The sequence below is a fragment of the Dinoponera quadriceps genome, unplaced genomic scaffold, assembly GCF_001313825.1.
Source record: "Dinoponera quadriceps isolate SergipeBrazil2010 unplaced genomic scaffold, ASM131382v1 scaffold8544, whole genome shotgun sequence".
Taxonomy (NCBI): domain Eukaryota; kingdom Metazoa; phylum Arthropoda; class Insecta; order Hymenoptera; family Formicidae; genus Dinoponera; species Dinoponera quadriceps.
In genome coordinates this window covers 182,206-204,256 of record NW_014563549.1, presented here as the reverse complement: position 1 = coordinate 204,256, position 22,051 = coordinate 182,206, and the positions used below count along the sequence as shown (strand labels likewise).

The following is a 22,051-nucleotide window of genomic DNA, read 5'->3' as shown; positions in this document are numbered from 1 at the left end:
TATTTCCAGTGTATTTCCTCAATACTTGCTACTCCCGCGCGATTGAAAATTATACAACAGCTGTATGAGAAAGAAAAAAAAAAAAAGAGAGACGTATTTAATTTTATTGCCTCCCCCCAACATCATGTCAAAATTGACCCAGCATCTGCCGGTCGGAGGTTAACACCCGCGACTCGTGTGTACGGCTCAAAAACAATGAAATCGCTTCCCCGTCCGACTCGAACGCACGAGTTCCCCTTTTCCCGGAGTTCCGGAGGTGTCGATACGCGATAAGGGATTACGGTAAGTATAAAGAAAGAGAAAATTACGTACTCGAGGTATTATTGTTACACGGGCCAGACATGTCGTAAAGAGAGACGCGAGAAGAGCGTGTTACACGACACGGTGCGGCACGTATACATGTATATACATGTACCGCGTGTCTCATTTCGCCCGCGGCCAGCCGTCGAGAATTACCGTGGGTTGCCGTGCGCGTAAAACGCAACACGCAACTTCTTTTTCGCACCACCGCGAAACGGCGAGGAAAAGAGAGGAGACGGAGGGAGGAGGAGAGAAAGAGAGAGAGGGAGAGAGAGAGAGAGATCCACCGCCATACCAACAGGCTTTTCCGCCCCACCCCCGCCTTTGCCGCCATGAGGCTATTTATAGGGCAACGCTATCGCGTTATCGGCGCGCGCGTACGTACGCGCGGCGCACGTTAACGACACTATATATTTATAATGGCGCGCGTTTTGCTTTATCGGTCCCGGTATCGCTCGGCTCTCTCTCTCTCTCTCTCCCTCCCTTCGCTGCACAGCACGAGTCGGAGAAACGAGCTCGGGGCCTGTTTTACGGTTAAGTGCGCTCGTTGCACTCACACACGTGCTACTCTCCGCCTCCACGCCACCACGTGTTCCCTCTCTCTCTCTCTCTCTCTCTCTCTCTCCTCGTCCTTCTTTATCTATCTATACGTCGCGCGCTCACGCGTCAAACGAGCGTGTTCTCCACGACGGTTAATTAAAATCGAGCCTTCTTAGTCGCTTAGCTTTTTCCACGCCGCCGATTGCGATATCGCCATCATCGTAGCCCTTCTCTCGAAGCGACGGACGATGACGGGGGTATTCAGGTTACCCGGAGGGTAACACCGGCTGCACTATTAGACATAGATGCCGTGAGCAACGTATCCGCGGCGAGCCGGTGTATCTTTAATTAGCGGACGGCGAGTTTGTTCATTTTGCGATAACGCCTACGGCGAACGTATTTTGCACGTTTCAGGAAATCAAACGATGCGATCATCGTTGCGGTAAATAACATTTCCTTGACGTCGAGAACGAGTCGGAGCGAGGCGCGTTAGAAATGTCGAGAGGTGCGATTCGGAAAGTGCAAAAAACTGTGTTGACGCACGACGGTTTGCTTCACTTGCGTCATACGAGCGAAGACACACGAGTAAAATTCGTAGACTCAAGATACGTTAGTGCGAAAATACGGCGCATTCTCGTGCGATTCGCTTCACGGAATGTGTGAGTAAATGTGTAAAAAAATACGCGCGCGAGCGTGGAAAACAATAAATTCTCGATTACGCTCGCGCGAGACTTGCGTAATATCGCGCATTTAAAAGCAATGAGCGTCTGTGGTCGTCCTTGATTATCAGGCTACTTCGGAAATTGTGTTCATTAATTATCCGCCCGGCGAAGTGCCGCGAGTGGAGCGACAGGCACGCGTGCGTCCGACGCGACTCTAAGAGGGAGATATCGATTCGTCACCGTTGGAACGCACGAACATCCCCCCCCCCCCCCGTGCATTTGATTTTCCAAGTTTCAGCCGGCGCGCACTTGAACGTACGAGTGACGTATGCAGCGTCACTACGAAATATTCATTTTATGCGTCAAGTAACAGCGAACGCCGGGAAGCGGAGAGTTAATTAACGGCGGCTTGTTTCTAAATTGTTGTTACGATCAGTGAGTTGCCCGAAAGGCACAACGAACGCGTTTCTCGGCCGACAAAACGCTAAAGAGGACCTCTTTTCGGTAACAAGCGCTCCGCTTCGGGGATTAGCGGGGGAGGAGACGAGCGCAGCGATAGGGTGTCGAGGGTGTTCAGGGGTGAACCGTCAGGGCTGTACGAGTCCGCCAATCTGACTGGCGCGAATCGATTATCCCGAATTATTCTACGACCGTCGGAGTGTTTACACCATCTCTCCTATCTCACGTAACATCATGTGGATTGAAAATGGAGAGATTCTATCGTGCACTTGTTGCGTTTAAGTCGGATGTGGAGCGAAGTTTGCATAATTTCAATCGGGAGATCTAAGGAGAGAAACAATTTTTATTTGGATAAATGTTCCCTTGGTTATTCATTTGACACTTCGTAGGTGAAAGTCGAAGTTTCGTTGATTAAACGAATTCCCAAAATTTAATCACACGGTTAATGTATTAAAAAAATCTACTTCTAAAAGATTTGGCATTTTTATTGTGTTACGGAAGCCCATTTTGTAGAAGGGAAAAATTGAGTGAGTAAATTAGTTTATTGCGCGGAATTAATTAATATAAAAGAGCAATAATAGCGTAGCAAATGTTTGTTAAAACTTTCCATTGAGTTATTTTTACTGATATTGATTCATACCATAATCATTTGCACGAATAAAAATTAAAATTCCCAAGATCACATATTCCCTCCCGGACCGGGTAGGAATATTTTACTTTTTAATATAAAAATGTTATTAACACAGATTACATCCGTTTCGGTGAAAAATATTTCTCCCGCGTGGAGCAGTCACGACTTCGGATTTGCAGCGAAAAGTATATCAGCGGAATTATTATAAAATATGTAGAATTCAACTTCATTTCGTGATCCTTTCCACTCCCGATTTTAACGGATCGGCCGCCTTTAACGCATGCGAAAGTACAAATTCTTTCATCATCGTCGACGTCCTTTTTATTATTATTCCACCAGTGACAACGTCAAAGGCGCGCGCGAAGACAACGCAAAAGTCGATAGTACCTCAGACGGAGGGTATCGAGAGAGGTAAGCTTCTCTCTCTCCCCCGTACATTCCTATTGGAGGATCGATCGAGGGGACTTAAGCGGCCGTAATAAGCTTTCTAAGGCCAAACTGTTGCGCCTCTCGTAGACGTCGCGACGCTTCCGCCTATTTCTCCCGCTTTTCTTTCTATTTCCCTGGACTCCTCTACGCCAATCGTATAGACGCGCAGACTGCTATACCACCAGAGGCTGTATCGCTCGACGAGGCGCGGGCGTAACGCGAAATAGTCATGGATATGAAACGAGGAATCGTTTGCAAGATTGGCCCGATCGTTGGGCACGATGGCCATCAGCGCGGATCGCGAAACGCTGCGAACGGGGAAAATGGAGGGAAAAATGGAGGGTAAAAGCGGGAAACCGCATGCGAGAGCGAGCAAGAGAGGGGGGAGGGAGGGGGCAATAATATTATCGCTGGATATCTCCCGGAGATGGATGTTTCCCTCCCTTTGTGTTTCGGATGACCGGCCTGTTACGCGATGAACGCGCGTCGCGATTCCTAATAAAGATAATTGACCGGCTTAGCGCGGCCTTTATTTGCGCTTAATCTCGACCGGCCGCGCCGCTGGGAGTATCCGCGAATGTAGCCCGAAATAATCCTGGGGGAGCGCATAATTTCCGAAGGATATACGAGCGGTTCCGCTTGGCGGAAAATCATCGTTGCCTCTCCTTCTCCGGACACTACCGGTATTTCGTGATGCTGACGTTAGGAGAAGTAAAGACGGTATGTGATAATTATTATAATCGCGCGCGAAACGAGAACGCTCAAGTCGAAATTTTGATGTTACTCTGACGCTCTTAAGGATAGTTTGCTTTAAGGATAGTAGACTAATAAAAACCTACTTTGATATTGACTTCGATACTGACACTTTTTAACTTCTCTCTTGAACCTTTAATTTCACAGATTTTAATACTATCTGCAACAACCTATTTTGACCTATAAAAACAGCGAAAACAGAAATTTAAGATATCATTCAGGATCAAAGTAAGGGTTATATTATATTATTAGAATTGAAATTTTGAACCTATTTTACTGTCTTAACTTTTACAGAGGAAAAAATAGTTTTAAATTATCTCGATTAGATATTCTCATATATAAGCAAGAATATTATAATATTCATAGAAGATTTGCATTTCTTAAATTTAGTACGAGTAATATTAGCATCGATATAAATTCAATGAAATTTAGTACGAGTAATACTAGCATCGATATAAATTCAATGAAAGCAAGACTGAAAATCTTCTAAGATTAAAATATTCTTGCTTATGCATGAAAATATCTATCATTGATTTAAGACTAACTTTTTGCCGTATATTATGTTGTAGAATTAAAGGTTTAACATAGGTCGAAAATTTCGACTCAGACGGGAACGGAAAGACGCGCTCGGCGAGCTAACCACGGGAAGGACGCCCTATTAATTTTGAACGGACGTTGCTCAACAACACGGGTGGATTTAAATTCTTAAATTCCGGCCACTTGTGGCCCTCGCGGGTAATCGGATTTCAGTTACCGGCGAATAGAATCTAGAAAACGTGCTTCGGTTTACGCGAGAAAATTCGAGTCACGGGTCTAACGAGTTTATTTCAAGGGGGATGCAAATTTCGAGGCTTACCTCTCGCCCCGTGGCGTAACGTGGCAGGGGAGAGATTTTCCTTACGAAATCAAAGCAACAGCTCGCCTAGTTATAACTTTACAGCCTGCCAGTGATTTTGTGAGAGCGATATTCGCGCCGAAGAGTCTCGGTATGGAATTTAATTAGTTTTTTACAAAGACGCGTCGGATTAATTATTCCCGTAGATTGTGGCGCGATAAATCACACCTGTGTTTACAACGAGTTTTTAGCTATTCAACGCATCATCCATCGTCGCTCGGACGGACTCTGCGAGATGCGTATCTTGCCTTTTTTAGAAGCGGAAACAACTTTCGCTGGTGATCGTTCTCGACAGAAAATACAGCGCAACGCGATAAAACGCAATTTCGAAGCGTCTCTCTCGGATCAATTGGAAATAATTTGGGAGGACCGAGTGCGTTTCCATTCCGCTTCTTCATTTTCACTTGGGACACGGTCGCAATATCACGTTCGCAATATTACGCGCTCGTGAGTATCAATTGCAGTCCGTATTAAACAGTCGACCCAATTAAAACATTATGCATCGCGTCGCACGTCACGACCACGGCTCTCGGAAGAATAACGAGAAAAAGCCGTCGCAGCTCTCGGCCTTTTTTCCTGGGAACGGGGAAAAATAAAGAGGCAAACACGAGCGAGTCGCGTCGGAACGCGTCTCTCTCTGTGTGTCGGCTTTGTGCGCCGTTTGTCGGAAAATTAAAAGGGATTGGCGGGATGTTGCGGGGATCATCGATCGCCCCCCACCGCGCCGACATTCCGCGAAACGCAAGATTGCACTTGCGAGATATCAGAGTCGCAAACCTCCAGCCGTGAAAGAGATCCCCTTGAAACGGTGTACGACGAATCTCACTGGTAGATCCCGGGTGGAAATTTCAAACGGGGACTGGAAAAGTTCCTACACAAGGCTGCGCAATTTTTCCCCGCATGTATTAATTTCTACCCGGGGTCGTTTCAGTCGCGGTGATTCGCGCGGGTATAACGTGGGCCGATTACACCGTCTACGTACGTTAATTGATAATATCGGACGACTTTTCCCCCGCGAAATATCACGCCCGTCCTTTCCTCTCTGATGAACTTTGCAACCACGAACTACCGATAACAACAGAGTGACTCGCGTGAGAGCGATAAACATGGTTGCGACGGAAAATGCCGTGTATGTGTGTGTGTGTGTGTGTTAACTCTTTATGGACTATCGTGACTTTTAAAGTCTCGCTAAGTTTTATTTCCCTTAAGAGGCTTTCTGCAATAAGCAATACGATTCAAGCAGTAAGGAAATTGACCGATCACAGTCGCTTGTTAGAAGAATATTCGACTGTGATTGGTCAATATCTTTACCGCTTAAGTCTTATTACTTATTGTAGAAAGCCTCTTACCTTTTCCTGCTCCTGACCCAATGAAAAAGCTTCTATACGTTCATCGCGCGCAGTCGCGCCTATATAAACATCATAAACGTTCATACGGAATAGAAATCAAAAAAATAACAGACTGCGATTCGCCAATTTCTTTGCTGCTTAAGTCTTATTGCTTATTGTAGAAAGCCTCTTATGTTTTTCCTACCTCTGACCCAACGAAGCTTCTATACCGTCCATCGCGCACGCAGTCGTGCCTGCGTATAAATATAATAAACGTTAATGCAGAATTGAAATTAAATATTTTACGTTTTATAAATAAAATATTTTTCGAAAGTATTGTAAATATCGCTTGAAAAGTGTAAGCTATAAAGGATTAAGGACAAAGAGAGAGAGAGAGAGAGAGAGAGAGAGAAGGCGGGGGTGGCAGGTCGGTGACGAAATAGAGCGCATATCGATCCCGAGTCGCGGTGGGCGAAAGGGGCGCGATGGTTCGGCGCCTATTTGAGAGGCGAATACGATAATCCACGTGCCACTCCGCTGCAATCCGCTGCCCCTCTCCTTCACCTTCGCGAGTTAAAGGTTACGCGAGCTTCGCCGTATTGACCTTCGCAACCTACGCCGAGGGAACAGGTTCACCGCGCGCTGACCGGCGGAATCAACTCCCGCTGGAAATCCACCCACGTGCGGAAAACCGCCCGCGCACCAGCTAGCTAGCTACCTGCTGGCAACCCCCCGTGTGCAGGTACCAGCCGCTCGTCGGCGTAGTCTCGAGTAGTCTCCCGAAACAATGACGTTAGGATCCGACGCAGCCTGAGGTCACGCGATATCCTGCAGCGATGAATTTTTGATGCTGCGCGAAATAACGTGAGGTGAATATCGGCCGCCATTCATGGCCTTAACACGTGCGTGAATCCCACAACGTGGCGCAATTCGTTCTCTGACGATGACTATGATAATGCAGCTTTCTGCAACTTAAGCCATCCATGACGGCGCGCTACATTGTGCGGACCTGTTTGGGTCTAAACGCTCCCTCCTGCACATCGCCTTCGTTTCCTGAGATACAGAAACACGAGGGAAAAAAAGATGCGAACGAGCGTGTAACATACGAAGAGAAGACAGGAATGAATATTCGATAATCATTGAGCGGGATAAATTTCCGATGATACCAAAAGCATCCGTGTACCGCCACCGTTCGTTCGCTTTTCGTCGTTTGCCTCCTTCCCTCGTGCTCGACATTCGTTGAATATAAATCTCGCGGAGAGTTAAACGTTCGCGTAATATCCTATCGATTCCCGGGCAAAATCGGGAGGATATCGAGTATAATCCGGCACGGCAACTGCAAGCGCCGCATCGATCGCGTAATCGCGCCACAATATTACAACGAAGCCCGCGTAAGGAGCTCGGCTCCCTCTTCCCTCCGTGGAAGAGTTTCACCACATGGCGATCGCGATTCGATCGCGGGGAAGAGAGATCCGAGCGATATAGTGACGGGGAAAAAATGGGTATCGCCGTCGCATTGAACGCGAGACGGGGAAAAAGTCGAGAGAGAAGACGGCGCGCAGCAAAACTCACGCACGGACTGCTCGCGAATACTACCACAGTCGTTGAGAGCCGATGAGATAAATAAAATATCATAATTGTCGTATTACCTCGCGGAATCGATATCTACCGAAGCTAAGCGCCTTCCCTTTCCCGCCTCTCCGTCACGTCACGTCTTCCCGAGTCGACATTTTTTCACGTTACTCTGACGATTCTATAAATATATCGATCGTCCAGTAGCACCTACTATCTCAAACTGAGACAACGGTGTCGAAGAGACATCCGACTGGTGAAATCTCTGCTATTCTTCTATTTTCGCAATTAACCTTCGATAATCTTATCAACGTGTTATCAATGTAGCACGATCTCTGTCAAAGAATCAGCAGAATTTCATTCCGCCGGGCGTAACACGACGTGTTATCGAAGCCGATGTATTTCGTGCATTTCGCTTGTAAGTATCGATTCTCCTTTCTGTATCAGGTGATAAAATATCGATAATAAAGTAGCGGCCCCGCCGCGGTAGTTCCATTACCGGCACCGCGTTGCGCGCGTGTGTTGCTCTCATAAACCGCCCCTTTGCACTCTCTATTTCGCGCAGCTTTACTGGAATTTCTTTTCCGCGGTGAAATACCGCTCAAAAGGCGGCCACGTCGCACCACCGCCTCCGTCGTCTTTCTTCCGCGAATCGCCCAGTAGATCGCACGATAATGTTACCCGGGATTCTTAACGATTTCTCACGCTCGGCACGGCTGGATTTTTACCTCGTGTGCGGCGGGTACGAGCGAGCAGGGGGGCATCGCGAGAGACCGTTGAATATTTCGTGCCTAGGAGCAATTTCTCCTCGGCATTAAAATCTTTTTCCACCGACAATTAACGTAATTTTATTTCCCCTCCCTGATATCGCGCAATAAGTACGCAAGAAGAAGCGGGAATAAAAAGATCGAGTTGTCTTATCTAACTCGAGGCTTTCATAGCCTCGTATAAATCACAACACCGATAAGCATCGTAAAATCGCCATCGTTTCCCCGACATGTCCGAGCTGAAAATTTGATTCCACATCAATCCTGCGAGCAATCGTCGAATTTGAAGTCGATCAGTAAAGAAGTACTATACGGATATTATATCTCGAGAAAAAGTACTATATAAATATTACATTATACAGGTCGTTGTCCTATCTTGATGCAAAAAATTTACTGTCGTGTTTTACTGTCGAGTGTTAAAGCTTGAAGAAGCACTTGTTCGAGAAATACGTAACACTCGATTATCTCAATATTTAAATTTTATTTTTAATTTCAACTAGCAATGTGTATTTTAATTACGTAACTTACTCAGTTGCAGATGGAGTATGTACGGTAAGCAAATATTAAATGTTTAGTATAGGCAAATAATCGGATTAACGAAAGGATAATGCAATCAATTTTCTTTATTATAATTCTGTTTTCCTTTTTCATTAACGTCGAAAATTTTGATAGAATATGAGTACTTGATGTGAAGAGGAAAGAGCCAATTGTGTAAACAGCGATAAAAATTTAAACTTGAATTTGATATAATAACAAGACTAAACCGAAAGTGGAAAGAGATGTTAACAGATTCAAAATGAAATTCTCGTCCCAGGGAGCGTTAGAAAAGCAAATTTCAGCATTTGCAAGATTTAAAACCGGTATTCATTGTTGTAAATTATTCACGACCTTCGATTAAGAACATGATTAATTACAGATTCGTATTCATGGACCGTTATTCCATTTGATCAGATCGATATTTCTTATTGCACGAAATAAATATTACAAGTTAACAAATAATCAAAGATTCATAGAATGATTTATTACGATTATTTATCATCGAAAGACTGCGAAATATCGGCCTTAGAATCCATATCAAATCTCGACTCGGACACTTCATTATTCTCCGTGATTTCGTCAACCATACGGTAAAAGCGGGAACATTAGATGTAATAAAATATTCGACCCATCTGGAAATATGTCGCTATTCGCGTCCTGACATTTTGCTCCAGGCTGTTCCTCGTTGCACAAGAGGTTCACCACCCGTATAGATACGAATCGACCGGAAAACCGTGTATTAACGAACGCAATGCCGACAAAAGGGCCGATGAAATATTTCAATAATCAACGAAATATTCTGATCACACATACACACTCAAGATTCGTAAACAACACACCGATATATGTACTTCACGTTGCGGTATGCTTCACTCACCGGCTCTCGCGACGTAATGACGCGGACAAGGACGCAGACGCGGACAAGGGCATAGACGCGAACAAATACGCGATAAACGAGAACACCAAAGCAATCGACAGGAAAACAAATTATAACTGTCCTCTACGAATCGTCACCCGTCGAAAAGTGTCGTTCGTAGCGTTCGACAGCCATCGTCCTTTAATGTGCGATCATTAATTAATATTGCGTTCTCGATCGACTCGTACTTTCTTCAAAGGCTGATTCTCGAACGGAATACAACAAGTGGGAAGGAACGACAGGCAGCAACGAGACTTACAATTCTTTTTTTATCTCTTTTCAAATCCAAAGTCTACACAAATTTTCAACACTAGTAAAACATAATAAAAAGATTGTATGAAGGAATAAAGATTGTTGTTCTATTTACCTAATTTACCTTATTTTAAATTACTCTCTTCATTAGATTACTTAATATTTACTTATCGCAAACTCATCCGCAGTTGGTTAAGTTACATAATTAATTTATCGCTCGTTGAAATTCAGAGGAAAGATTGAATGCACAGGCAAACAATTGAGATGATCTAACATTAAAAAAAACTTTGTTGACAAATCCTTCTCTTTAAGCCTTCACGTGAACGCTCAACGTCGATTATCGAGAAATGATAGAATATCAAATAATTCTTACATAAGTCCATCTTTAAGCCTTAACAAAACAATATTAAGTAATCATTTGTAGCATCGAGAGGTAACGGCTAGCGTTATATCCCGAGATTCCCCACTCTTTCAAGTTCAACAGGGTTTTAAGAGTTATCTCGATCCAAAATTTCAACTCGCGGACATGTATATGTGCCTCCCCTCCTCCGAATTAGTATTTCATCAATCGGCAACACGCAATCTTCGCCGCCGATAACGAGATCGCTCGCGTTCTGTCATCGCGAACGCGTTAATCGAAAGATCGTGGCTACGACTCTTCGATTAACCCGCCTCGATAGTATCGCTATGTAATTCGATTGTTGGCTCGCCCGGCTTCGAGCACCGCTGAGCGCGGCGGCGGCGGCTTTGAGTCCCTGAAATTGCAAACGACGAGGAGAGGACAACAACGGCCGGATAGTCGGGACGGTCTTTATCAAAATAGGTTGTCAGCCGCAGTCTTTATCGCCGAGTTATCGAGGAAAGAGAGGAGCGAACGTCACGACCCAAGAAAGAGAGAAGGAGATGGCGTCCCAGTCGGAGGGACAACCTGCGTTTCCTGTGTGTGTGTGTGTGTGTGTGTGTGCGAATGAAACGCCAGCGCATTGGAGAAATAAGTCTGCTTTTATCATGAATCAATGCTCTGCACACTCCGTCGTACGCATCGACGAAAGGGTAGTGTATCTATGTCGGCGATGAAAGCGTAAGATACGGGCGATTAATAGTAATTGCGGCGCGACGCGACGAAACCGTAGCTCGTCGCTCCTAATCGCACCAATTCCCGCCGCCGAGCGAGATAAAGAGATACTTATTTATCTACGACTAATTAGTTCCCGTCCCGAGAACCCAGGGCGTTGCAGCGCGAACGTTCCCCCGCGACACGGATAACTTATCCCCCCCCCCCCCGCGTGCGATATACTTGTAACTTTTTAATAAATTACACTCCGCGCGATCGGAGGTCCATTAGCGCTAATATGAAATTCAAAATAGCAATAAAGTAACCTACTTGGCAAGGTAGCGCGAGCATATAGCCGCCGCCTCGTCTCGGTAGAGAACGAGAAAGAGAGAGAGAAAGAGGGGAGGGGGGAGGAAGAGAGAGAGAGTGAGTCGGGTTTTATCTCGTAAATCGATGCCGCGGAAACAGCAGCGACTCGCCACCGGGCCAGTAGCCTAGAATAATTATTACCACTGAGACTATAATCTTGGTCCGTAATAGGACTATTACCGATATTGTCTAACATCTAATAGGTGTGTTACGATCAAACATATTAATTATCCTATTACGGCACAGATTAAGTGCTCCTCCTCCCCCGCCGCACATAACAGTCGCCGCGATAAATATCGGGGTAAACGCCACTTGTAATTTGAGTCCGTAATCTTCTAATTTCCGGAAGCAGAAACGGAACGCTTCGAGCGAAGATGTTATTCTAAGATTTGTATCTTTCAGAAAAGGGGAGAAGCAGCGAATGAGTGTGTAAGAAGCACGACGTACGACGGAAGCTTCAATTCGACGTTTCTGGAACGGGATCCGTTCTAAAACAAGCGACTTTCAATTAACAATGACGATCGTCGGGCGAAGCTACGTGCTTCGCGAAGCATAGTCGGTTTCAATGGAGTGCCATGTTCGCTGTTGCCGCGAAAAGATCGGCGATATAATATTCTCTAAAATTAATTCTTCTCGTGCGCCCTGAGACCGAGGTCAAACGAGGTCCCGATTCACCAACGATTCAATATATATCTTTCGCGTATCGACGTCATCAATGGCGCGCGTAATGTAGTGTGTGATGTAATATTATTCATATTAATATCGATATTTTTATTTATTAGGTATTTTTGTATTGTTATTTTCTTTCGATATTCGTACCTACATCAGTATTACTTTGTTTCGTTCTTTTTTTCTTTACTTAATTGATCTTCAAAATATCATATACTTTTGTTTCATGAAAATTAGTGTAATATACAACTTATGTCGTAAACCTCTCTTTTTTTTCTAAGTTCTATTACGTTAATTTTCCGGTTACTTCATTTTATTTATTGATTGCTGAAATTACAAGGAAATTTTTACAAGTGTGCGGAATCGATCACCACTGTCATTTTGTGCGTATGTTGTTTTATTTCCACGCATATCGCTATAATTTTTAGCATACGATTTTTCGCTTCTAACGTGATCAAACAAGTCATAGGGAAGACGCAGGAGCCTCAACACATTTTATTTTTTAAAGTTTTTAGATCACCAACCGTAAAAAATGTAATGCAGAAGGTAGAAAAGTATTTTTTTACTATAGTAAGATTATTATACACAGACATAAGAAACCTTTAAAAGTAACTTGCAAAACACTTGCCTGAAACACTTCCCTGATTTTTATATTTCCTCTAATTTAAAGTTTTTTTCTTTTTTAATTCCGACACCGACACAGTATCGGTATTTTTATCCAGATATTAGTGTCATTAATGATATACTTTTGATTAGAAACCAGCTTCATATTTGTGGTACAACAACATTTGTAGTATAACATTCTTAGCGTAAAATGATCTTTCCGAAATTACCGCGCTCCTCGAGATCGCAAACGTAGCACAGCGTGCAATAATAATCTTCATACAATTATAATTACTTCATCAGAAGGTGTATTGGTATAGGTGTAGTACATTAAAATGCTTCGCATAACCGTATAAATAAGTGTTCTGATTGCCGCTCTAGGCTATTGGACGACGGTTACGGCGGCGAATAGCAGAATTAATAACACGCACTATACGTTTATTTCTCTCGCAACTTCCGGCGACCGGTCGAATCGATAAGAGTCCAATCGACCGGTCAATCCAGCAATATTGCCGTCATGGCTGCGGAGGATTGAATTAGATAGGGAGGGCGGAATTTGCGATAACACGGTCGAATTTTATGGACACTTCTTCGCGATATCTCTCTTTTTCTTTTTCTTTCATTTTACCGACAGCGCCGCAAGAAAGATCAATCTTAAACACGTTCGCCGTGATGGCGGGGAAGACGCGCAGCATACGGCGTAAATAAGCAATAAAATCAAGCGTAGAACGGTTGCTCGTTTTCTACATACTTTATGCGCTCACCCCGCTTCCCTCGCCAACAACCGAGCCCATCGACCTACCTATATCCTTTCTGTCCTCCCCCCCTTCATTCCTCGCCACAGCGGGCTGCCAGGAATTGGCTGCATACTTCAAGTATTCCGGAGGTATGCGTGAGTTTTAGATCGGTCTCTCGGTGCTCACGGTCGCCAACTCGTTGGAAACAATGACGGTTGCCTCACGACACGTGCGAGTCCTCGAGGAAACACGTGGAGGGTGCTTATATAGGGGTGGAACGGTACTACGCGACGATAGTCCGCATTCTGATTGCGGATTTAGCGCTCGCGACCTCCTGGCTGCCTCTGATATTCAGACCGAACCGATTCAAACGTGGCTTTTACGGAAAGAAGCGAACAAAACTTAGAATCGGAAAGTTACGACTGACGTTAAATGCGGGACGTCGAAGCTCGATAGACTGACCAATGACAAAATAACACATTCCAAAACGTTCTTTTCGAGAAAAATTTCACTCTTGGTGGCTGTCATAAAATGTGACGAGCGTTTCCGATTGGTTCCTCTTCCATTATTCGGAGGTCGAGTAAAATTTTCTTAGAAAAGAAGGGAGACACGACGAGAGAAATTTACGTGTAAAGTGAGGTAAAATAAATAAGGTAAAGTATCAATGCCTGGACACGTACCTAACTCTGGAAATTCTTATTGTAAAAGTCTTTAACCCTTTTAGTGCCGGGCGAAAAAGAGGTGCTTATGCGAAGATAACCGGCCGATTTTACTAGGATTTGGTAAAAGGCTCATGAAAACCAAACGAAAAGCAATATTTAAAAATTATTTATTTTAATTCTCTCGTAATGAAATTAGACTATTTATAACGTATTTTAAATTTATTTTGATAGAGATCTCTCGCAATGCAAATAGTAAAGCGCTACAAGGTGCGGGCCGATATATCGGCTCTGGCACTTCTCGCCGGTGTAGCAGGAGCCGATATATCGGCTCCCGGCACTAAAAGGGTTAAATAAATTGTTTTAAGTATATTGTCTTGGTCTTGGTTTAAATGTGAATATACATTTAAACTTTCAACATAGAATACATGTTATATACTCAATATGTGTATATTATTCTACGTTGCAAGTTGAAATATTCACACTCAACACGTTGAATGCGTGAAGGAAGTAGGAGCGATCGGCGCAGTGACATTACCGCGTCTTGTAAAGTTGTAAGTATAAAATATAATTAACTTCATCAATAAAATGAGGCGTACGGCCAGATAAAGTGTCAATAAAACGACGTAAGAGATACATGTACCTTGAATTATATTAGGTTGTTACAAAAGTTCTGTCAGTTTTTTAACCACAAATTTGAGACCAAAGACCACTAAAAACTAGTAGAAAATCAGCTGCAAGGAAACACATGCAAGAAACTGACAAAATTTTTGTAACAACTTAATATTTATTTACTGCACCTTTTGTGACGTGATCATCTTTCAGACGTTTGAACGATCAATGAGAATCAACGCGGCGGTCAACGTGTTAAAGATCGTAACAATAAGAACGCCCAGAGTTAAGTACGTATCCAGGCTTTAATACTTTTATCTTAAATTGCAGATTACCGTCGCGCCGGGCGTTGTTCCTCGGCTATTCGATCACTTGTCGAATCGTCGCGGCGCTGAAGAGAGATGAAGGATCGGGCGTGTGTTATCCTGCGGCCGCGCGCGTTTTGGTCGCGCAGGATCGAACATCTCGCCGACGAGTTCCATTATTTACACGAGGCACTCCCCGGGGCAAATACATAACACGACCGCCATACAAACAACGACCGGGACGACGGAGAAGAGCCGCTCTCAAGGCCGCGAAAGGATTTACAGCCGTTGACTCGTTAGCGCCTCTCTCTCTCTCTCTCTCTCCCCCCCTTCCTCCCTTCCTCACAAACGCTTCTGGTTACACATAATTGACACCGTGCTTGGATTTATAATTACGTGTCGCGCGCGCGCGTGTATATCCCCGTATCTTCTTCCAACGCGACCTCCTCGATAATCGCGCCTGATACATCGATCCGAATGAACGATATCGATAACCTAGGACAGGAATATCCTGAGTATCGATTTGCGTCTCAAGAAACAAAAGGAAGGAGAACGCATGTGAGCGCTCACGCATGTAGGACACGACATCGGTTCTTTGAGCTCCAAGCCGCGGAACAATGCCCGGGTGTGTTCCTCGTTTTCTAACACGTTTATGCGCAAGCGTAATAAGTAAACGCAGCTGAATAAATAAGTAATTAATACGCTAATACGCGCACGGCTCACGTTTACACATACACGACCTCCGGGCTAGAAAGCCTTTGTCCCGTTAAAACTTCAATGTGAAATTCAATATTCTTCCGACGAACGGAACTTATGAATTGTGCACTTGTTACATTTATCGCGCGCAATCGTGATATTATAAAATATTAGATTGGTGCAAATGAAATGGCCGTTTTCAGTGTTTTGAATTTCCCACCCCCATAGATTACTTTTCTTTCATACAGAGGAAGGCGTATATATACTGTGTGAAAAGTACACATCCACATGTGATTCAGCGCACATAATTTTATTTCTATATTGTACTGTTAGTTATAGAAATTTGCATTAACGCTGTGATGGAAAGTAGAGAAATTCGTATAATTTACTTATACGAGTTCAAACTTGCTCATACTGCAGCCGAGGCAACGCGTAACATTCATACTGCATTTGGTGAAGGTAAGTGAAAGAACGACGAGGCGTTGATTTGAAAAATTTCGTTCTGGGGACACAAACCTCGACAATTTGTCTCGCGGACACGCACCTTCCGTCATTGATGACGTTGTTTTGAAGGAGATGGTTGAAACAGATCCAAGGTTAACAGTCTGAAAGATTGTCAAAAGATTCGAAGTTGATCATTCAACTGCCGTCCGAGATTTAAATAAGTTGGGAAAAGTGAAAAAGTTGGATAAATGGGTCCTCCATGAAATCATAGAGAGAGACAAATTTAGACGTTTGGAGATCTACATTTCTTTGCGGTTGCGATAGAATACAGATGAAATTTTACACAGGATTGTGACTTATGATGAAAAATGGATTTTGTACGACAAACACCGACGTTCTGTGCGCAGTGGTTAGATACGAATGAGGCTTCAAAATACATTCCAAAATCGAATCTTCACCCCAAGAAAATGATAGTGTCTGTATAGTGGTCTAGCAAAGGTATCGTTCACTATTCATTTACCAAACAAGGTGAGATTATAAATTCTGATAAGTACTGTCAGGAAATTGCCACCATGCACCAAAAACTGTGCGCTCAACAGCCAGCATTGGTCAATAGACACGGCATGTTGCTGTTGCACGATAACGTTAGACCACACATTGCAAAACAAACCGTTCAAAAACTCGCCGAGTGAACATTGAAGTTCTCCTTCACCCTCCCTATTCTCTAGACATCTCACCAACAGATTATTATCTTTTCAAGCATCTGGATGCGTTTTTGGCGGGCAAAAATTTCAATGAAGAAAGTGTGAAAAATGCATTTAAGGAGTTTATCGATTCACGCTTTCTAGATTTTTTTAGAAAATGCATTGATGCATTTGGATCACGTTGGCAGAAGTGTATTGAAGTAGGTGGAAGCTATTTTGATTAGTTATGTAAGTTTTAAGTTTGAAAAATACAAGTTTCAACTTTATATTTATAAACGGCCATTTCATTTGCACCAACCTAATATTTAAATGCTGAAAACTATCGAATCGTACAAATATGATGTTACGAAGAGAAATCTTTCTAAATGACAATCTCAAAAATTATATATGTCAAGCTCTAATGGGTCAACTAGTAGAAATGTCGTTTTTTTTTTTTAACAACTACCGGAGAATTGTATTAATTTTTGTCTAATAACTTCTGTCTAATAACTAAGGAATAAAACTATTTGAGATCCTAGTAAAGACGTAACACTTTTTCTACAGTTACTGCACATAAAATATACAAAAATTGTACCCATTTACTGAACAGAACTAAGAACAGANATATATATATATATATATAATTAGACAGGTGTCTACGCGAACAGTACATATTTTTATCAGGAAAACTGCTTCAGTCACTGAATAAAAAAACTCAATCAAGTTCTTTCCATTTCCAACACAGTATTGTTACAAATAATAAGAATGCATCAATGCTATTAACCAGATAGATGTCCAGGAAAATTGCATATATTTCTACCAAGGAATACATAAATATTTAGAGATTGTGCAATTCGAGTGCTCAAAGATATGTATGTGACAATAATAAACAATGAACGAACAGATCCCGTAAATACTAAGAACGTAGAATTCGCGCGACGAACAAAAATTTCTACTACAATGACAGCAAATTAAAGCCTTTGAACACCATGAGGGAATTATTCAACGTCGGCGATACGGACTCGAGCAGCCGTTCTTTTCTCTCTTCATTTCCCCTGGCTGTCTTTTAGTCCGCTGCTCCATAATTTAGCGACCTACGCAGCTTCGTCGTCGTCGACGCCGGCATCGTCGACGACGACAACGACGAGAACAACGACGACAACGGCCGGCAAGTATTCGGAACGTTCTCGTCGCTTTGCGAGAGTTCGAGCCTCGAATTCCTTACGTCGTGCTGATCTCTTCGACACTTTCGTCGGGTAAAGACCACGAACGCGCGTGCTTCCCTCCTCGCCGAAAGTTGGCCCGGGAATAAAACTCGTGACACGATTAAATTCATTCCTGCGAGAACGAAGGGACGAGTGGCTCGAATTTCAAGTTCTCCTAACGCTAACTTGCCTGTAGCGAGGATTCATCTCATAAAAGTATTTTAAATTAGAAACTTTCGCCGCGCGAAAGTTTGCGATACTTCTGCTTTGTCGGGAGATAAATTTTCACACCCCGCATACAAGATTCAGGATAAATCTTTCCATGACTGAAACGCTATTTATTATATCATATCGATGTCGCGTTGATGAAATCAACTTGGCAACCATGATCTTCTCTCAAATCTCCAGTATTCGTAACCAAAACGATATACAATAATACAGAGACACCCTGTACACGTTATTTTAATCCGAGGCAACGCGCGTACCCCACGACTAACATGCTCTGGTTAAATCACTCCCTACATCGTTAATGGATTCTTCCAAAAGAAACCAGTCTACTCCGGATTCTCCACATACAAAACCACATTCGCATATGTTTGAACATACACGGTGTCCCAATGATTACCGTATCAACGCCTAAATGACGAATTCACACATTTGGATTTTAACAAAAATATTCGATAATAATTTTTCGAATAACGAACGATATTGATGAAAAATAAAAGTTCCGTTTTGTGGAATGTGTTTCGGAAATAAAAGTAAATAAAATCATATTCTCCAGTAAAATTTCACTGAACTTTAACTGATGTAGCACTTGTTATAATTTTTAAAATATAACTTTAAAATATAACTCTTAAAGATTATTATTATTATAGAAAATTAAAGCATTTAAGTTGGCCCGTAAAATACTGGGTTCGGCAATATGAAAAGGACCTTTCATAAATTTAATATTTACCAAAAAAAAAAATACTTATCTATAACTTTATTTATCACTATCTAAATAATAAATATTGATTTTGAACTGAAGTAAGACATAATATCATAAACACGAAAATACTATTCACTTATTTTTTTTCCTATTAATGTTTTATTTATAAGTCAGTTAATCTAACAAAGATGCACACATAGAAAGTATAATACATGTCTAAATACATGTATATATACCATGGTTATTATTGTAAAATTATAAACTCCCTATGTTTATATTTCCAAAACCAAAACAGGCAATAATTCGGAAATTTTTCTGTAATGTCTGTATATTAGTTCTTAATGCCACAATAGTTTTCCATTGAAATCCTAAATGTAGTTTAGAAAAGAAGTTAAAAGTAGAAAAGTTAAAAAGTTAAAAGTTACAAGTAGAAATAAAAATAGAACATTAATCTCTCAAAAAACGGATAACATTTAAAAAGATTCCTAAGAAAACGATTTTATGAGCAACTACCATAAGAAACTTTCGGAGATAAAAACTTGAAGAAAGTCTAATTAGAGTCTGATAGGATTATACGATAGCGATAAATAATCTTCCTCAACAATCTTCCCAAAAGAAGAATCGAGTGACTCACAGAAACTACCGTTAGGCGTCGACACACATTGTCACTCGGACACCTAGTGTGCCCTCCGGAAAATCCCTGTAACAATCGCTACTTCTTAGCACAACAAAGTTAGCACTAAACGCCTTCTTCGGCTTTCGGATACACTAACGACTAACCAGCGATATCATAACAAGCCGTACATCCCCGTCAAGATCAATAAACAAGGCGTCAATCTTCTGACTCATCCCCCCATAATCGCGCCGCTTCACCACCACGGACGTGTGCCCGCCGCTTTTGCGGCGGCAATGACGTACTCGTGACCCCGTATCACCCCGGGCACCCCCGCGAAATAAACGCCATTCGAGCTTTTCCAAAGCACCGGTGAACGGCCGAGCCCGCTCACTCCCCTCGTTTACTCGTTACGCGAGCCGAAATTGCGGCGAGCAGTCATGCGTAGGCTTTTCCACGACGTGGGCAGAGAATTCTGCTACCTGAGAAAATTCGCCGGCCGACCGTCGGTAATTGACAACGGGCCTAATTTCGGCAAAAAGCACCGAGGTTCTCCACATCTACTTCGTGATGATTCGCCGTTATCCCTGATCCCTTTCTCTCTCTCTCCCCAATTTGTCACGACATATTCCCGAGCGATACTCTAGGGTGAAACCGACGAAACGCAGCGCGAAGCCCGGTGCGTTTCGCTTCCATAAAAGGAAATTGACGCGAGGGTAGGAGCGAGACAGCAAGCTCAGGTGGCACTCACCGCGGTTTCTTCATGACTTGCGCTGGCTTGTGGCTCGGCATGTCACGTGTCGCTGCGGCCGTGCATCGTCAGGCGTCGTTCCATGATAGCCGCGTGTCGTCTTCTTCTTCATTCGTCGGTCGTCCACTCGGAGGACTTGGCGGCGGTGGAAGACGATCGTGTCTAGATTCTCCAGTCGCGGCGCGATCACGCACTACCACCAACGTCGTGGCCGTTGGTGCTCGTGTGTCCACCCTCCTCTGCACCGTGCCGTCGTCGTAGTAGCAACGCGAATACGCGACGGGGAAAACTCTTGGCAACGTCGCACCGTCATACACCCCGCGTGTGTTCCCCTCTTGTCCCTCTCACTCACTCTCTCTCTCTCCCGCTCGAAACTTCCCGCTCATTCACCGCTCTCTCGCACCGTTCCTCCCGGTGTCTGTGTGTCCGTTCGGTGCTGCGCTGCCCGAATGTGCACTTGGCTATCTACCTGTGCGCACGCGACTCGCACGAATACACACACACGTAGACAGCACTCGTACTCGCGCACGAACGTACAGGCGCGCGCGTAACGCACACGACGACGGCGGACACCGGTGGTGCGCCTCTGTCCATCGATGCCGCGGGGATGCTCGCGATATACCCGTCGACTCTCGTCGTGACGCGTTACAACCGAGTCCTCTCTCTCTCTCTCGTGGTGTGATCAGGTCGTTTCGTTTTCGCGGCCAGTCCTCGACGAGAGATCGCGACGCGTCATCGGCCGCGTTTCCCCACGTTCGCGCAGAACAACGCCGCTGGTGCGCGGCCTCGACTTCACGCCGTTGTCTCGCGCTCGCCGCGTGAAATTGCTCTCGAGATTACTTACGTTTCGATTCGAACGGAACGCACGGCGGTGGCGAGATCGCTCGCTCGCTCGTTCTCCCTCTCTCTCACTCTGTCTTCCGTCGCACTCGCTCTCCTTCACTTTCTCTATCTCTGTCTCCCTCACTGTCTCGTCACAGCCGATTGTTTTGCCGCAACTCTTCGCAATACTTTCGCGATATCGAGCGACGCGACCGCGACGGTGAGAACACGAAGCGCGGCGATTTTCACGCGCGCGGCCGCCCGCGCACCCCCGAATATCCCGTCATTACCCGATATCACCTTTATCGGAGGTACTCTCACTCGCTTGCGCTAGCGGAAGCCATATTGCGATCACTGTCCGTGCCACCGTCGGAGCGCCAATCGAGAGGCGAGCTTGATCGCCCATTGGTCGAGAGCACCTGCCGTCGTGGCTGACATCTATAGGCGGGCGGATCCAAGTAGCTCGCTGTTTTACCGGCCACGCGGCTAATAATACGCAAGCCGTACGTACACACAGGCGATCGAGCGTACCCTTCGCGTATTGTCTTCGATGCACCGCGTGACCTTTACTTCCGGCGCGTCCAATCGCGATTTTAACCTCAAGACGATATCGCCATTGTTAATCATGCGACCCGCCTGATCCCGGCTGGGGACGGTATATTCCTGTCTTCATCGAAAAAGGTACCCTGTAAACGCATGTATTCGAACGAATAAAACGTTGGACGACGGAGCGACGAAGTTCAACGTCTTCGAAGAGAAGATTTGTGCGGGAGAGATAATATTCTTACGCGTAGAATGTGCGTCTCGTTTTCACCGCGTTTTCTCTCATTAAAAATGTTCTCAGGTAGTTTGAAATCAAA

General features: G+C 44.1%; 1 protein-coding gene across 2 annotated transcripts in view; it reads right to left on the bottom strand.

Annotated features, from left to right (window-relative positions):
- The window catches only part of LOC106751209 (AF4/FMR2 family member 4-like), a 262,250-nt gene that overhangs the window by 190,648 nt on the left and 49,551 nt on the right, over positions 1-22,051 (bottom strand). Inside the window, exon 1 of one of the 2 annotated variants that reach the window (XM_014632044.1) lies at positions 20,370-20,599. The exons of the other annotated variant lie outside the window; for it this stretch is intronic. Coding sequence (XP_014487530.1) covers positions 20,370-20,410 — 41 coding nt within the window. The 5' untranslated portion in view covers positions 20,411-20,599. Of the gene's footprint in view, positions 1-20,369; positions 20,600-22,051 lie in introns of those variants that run through there. 2 annotated transcript variants of the gene reach the window in all.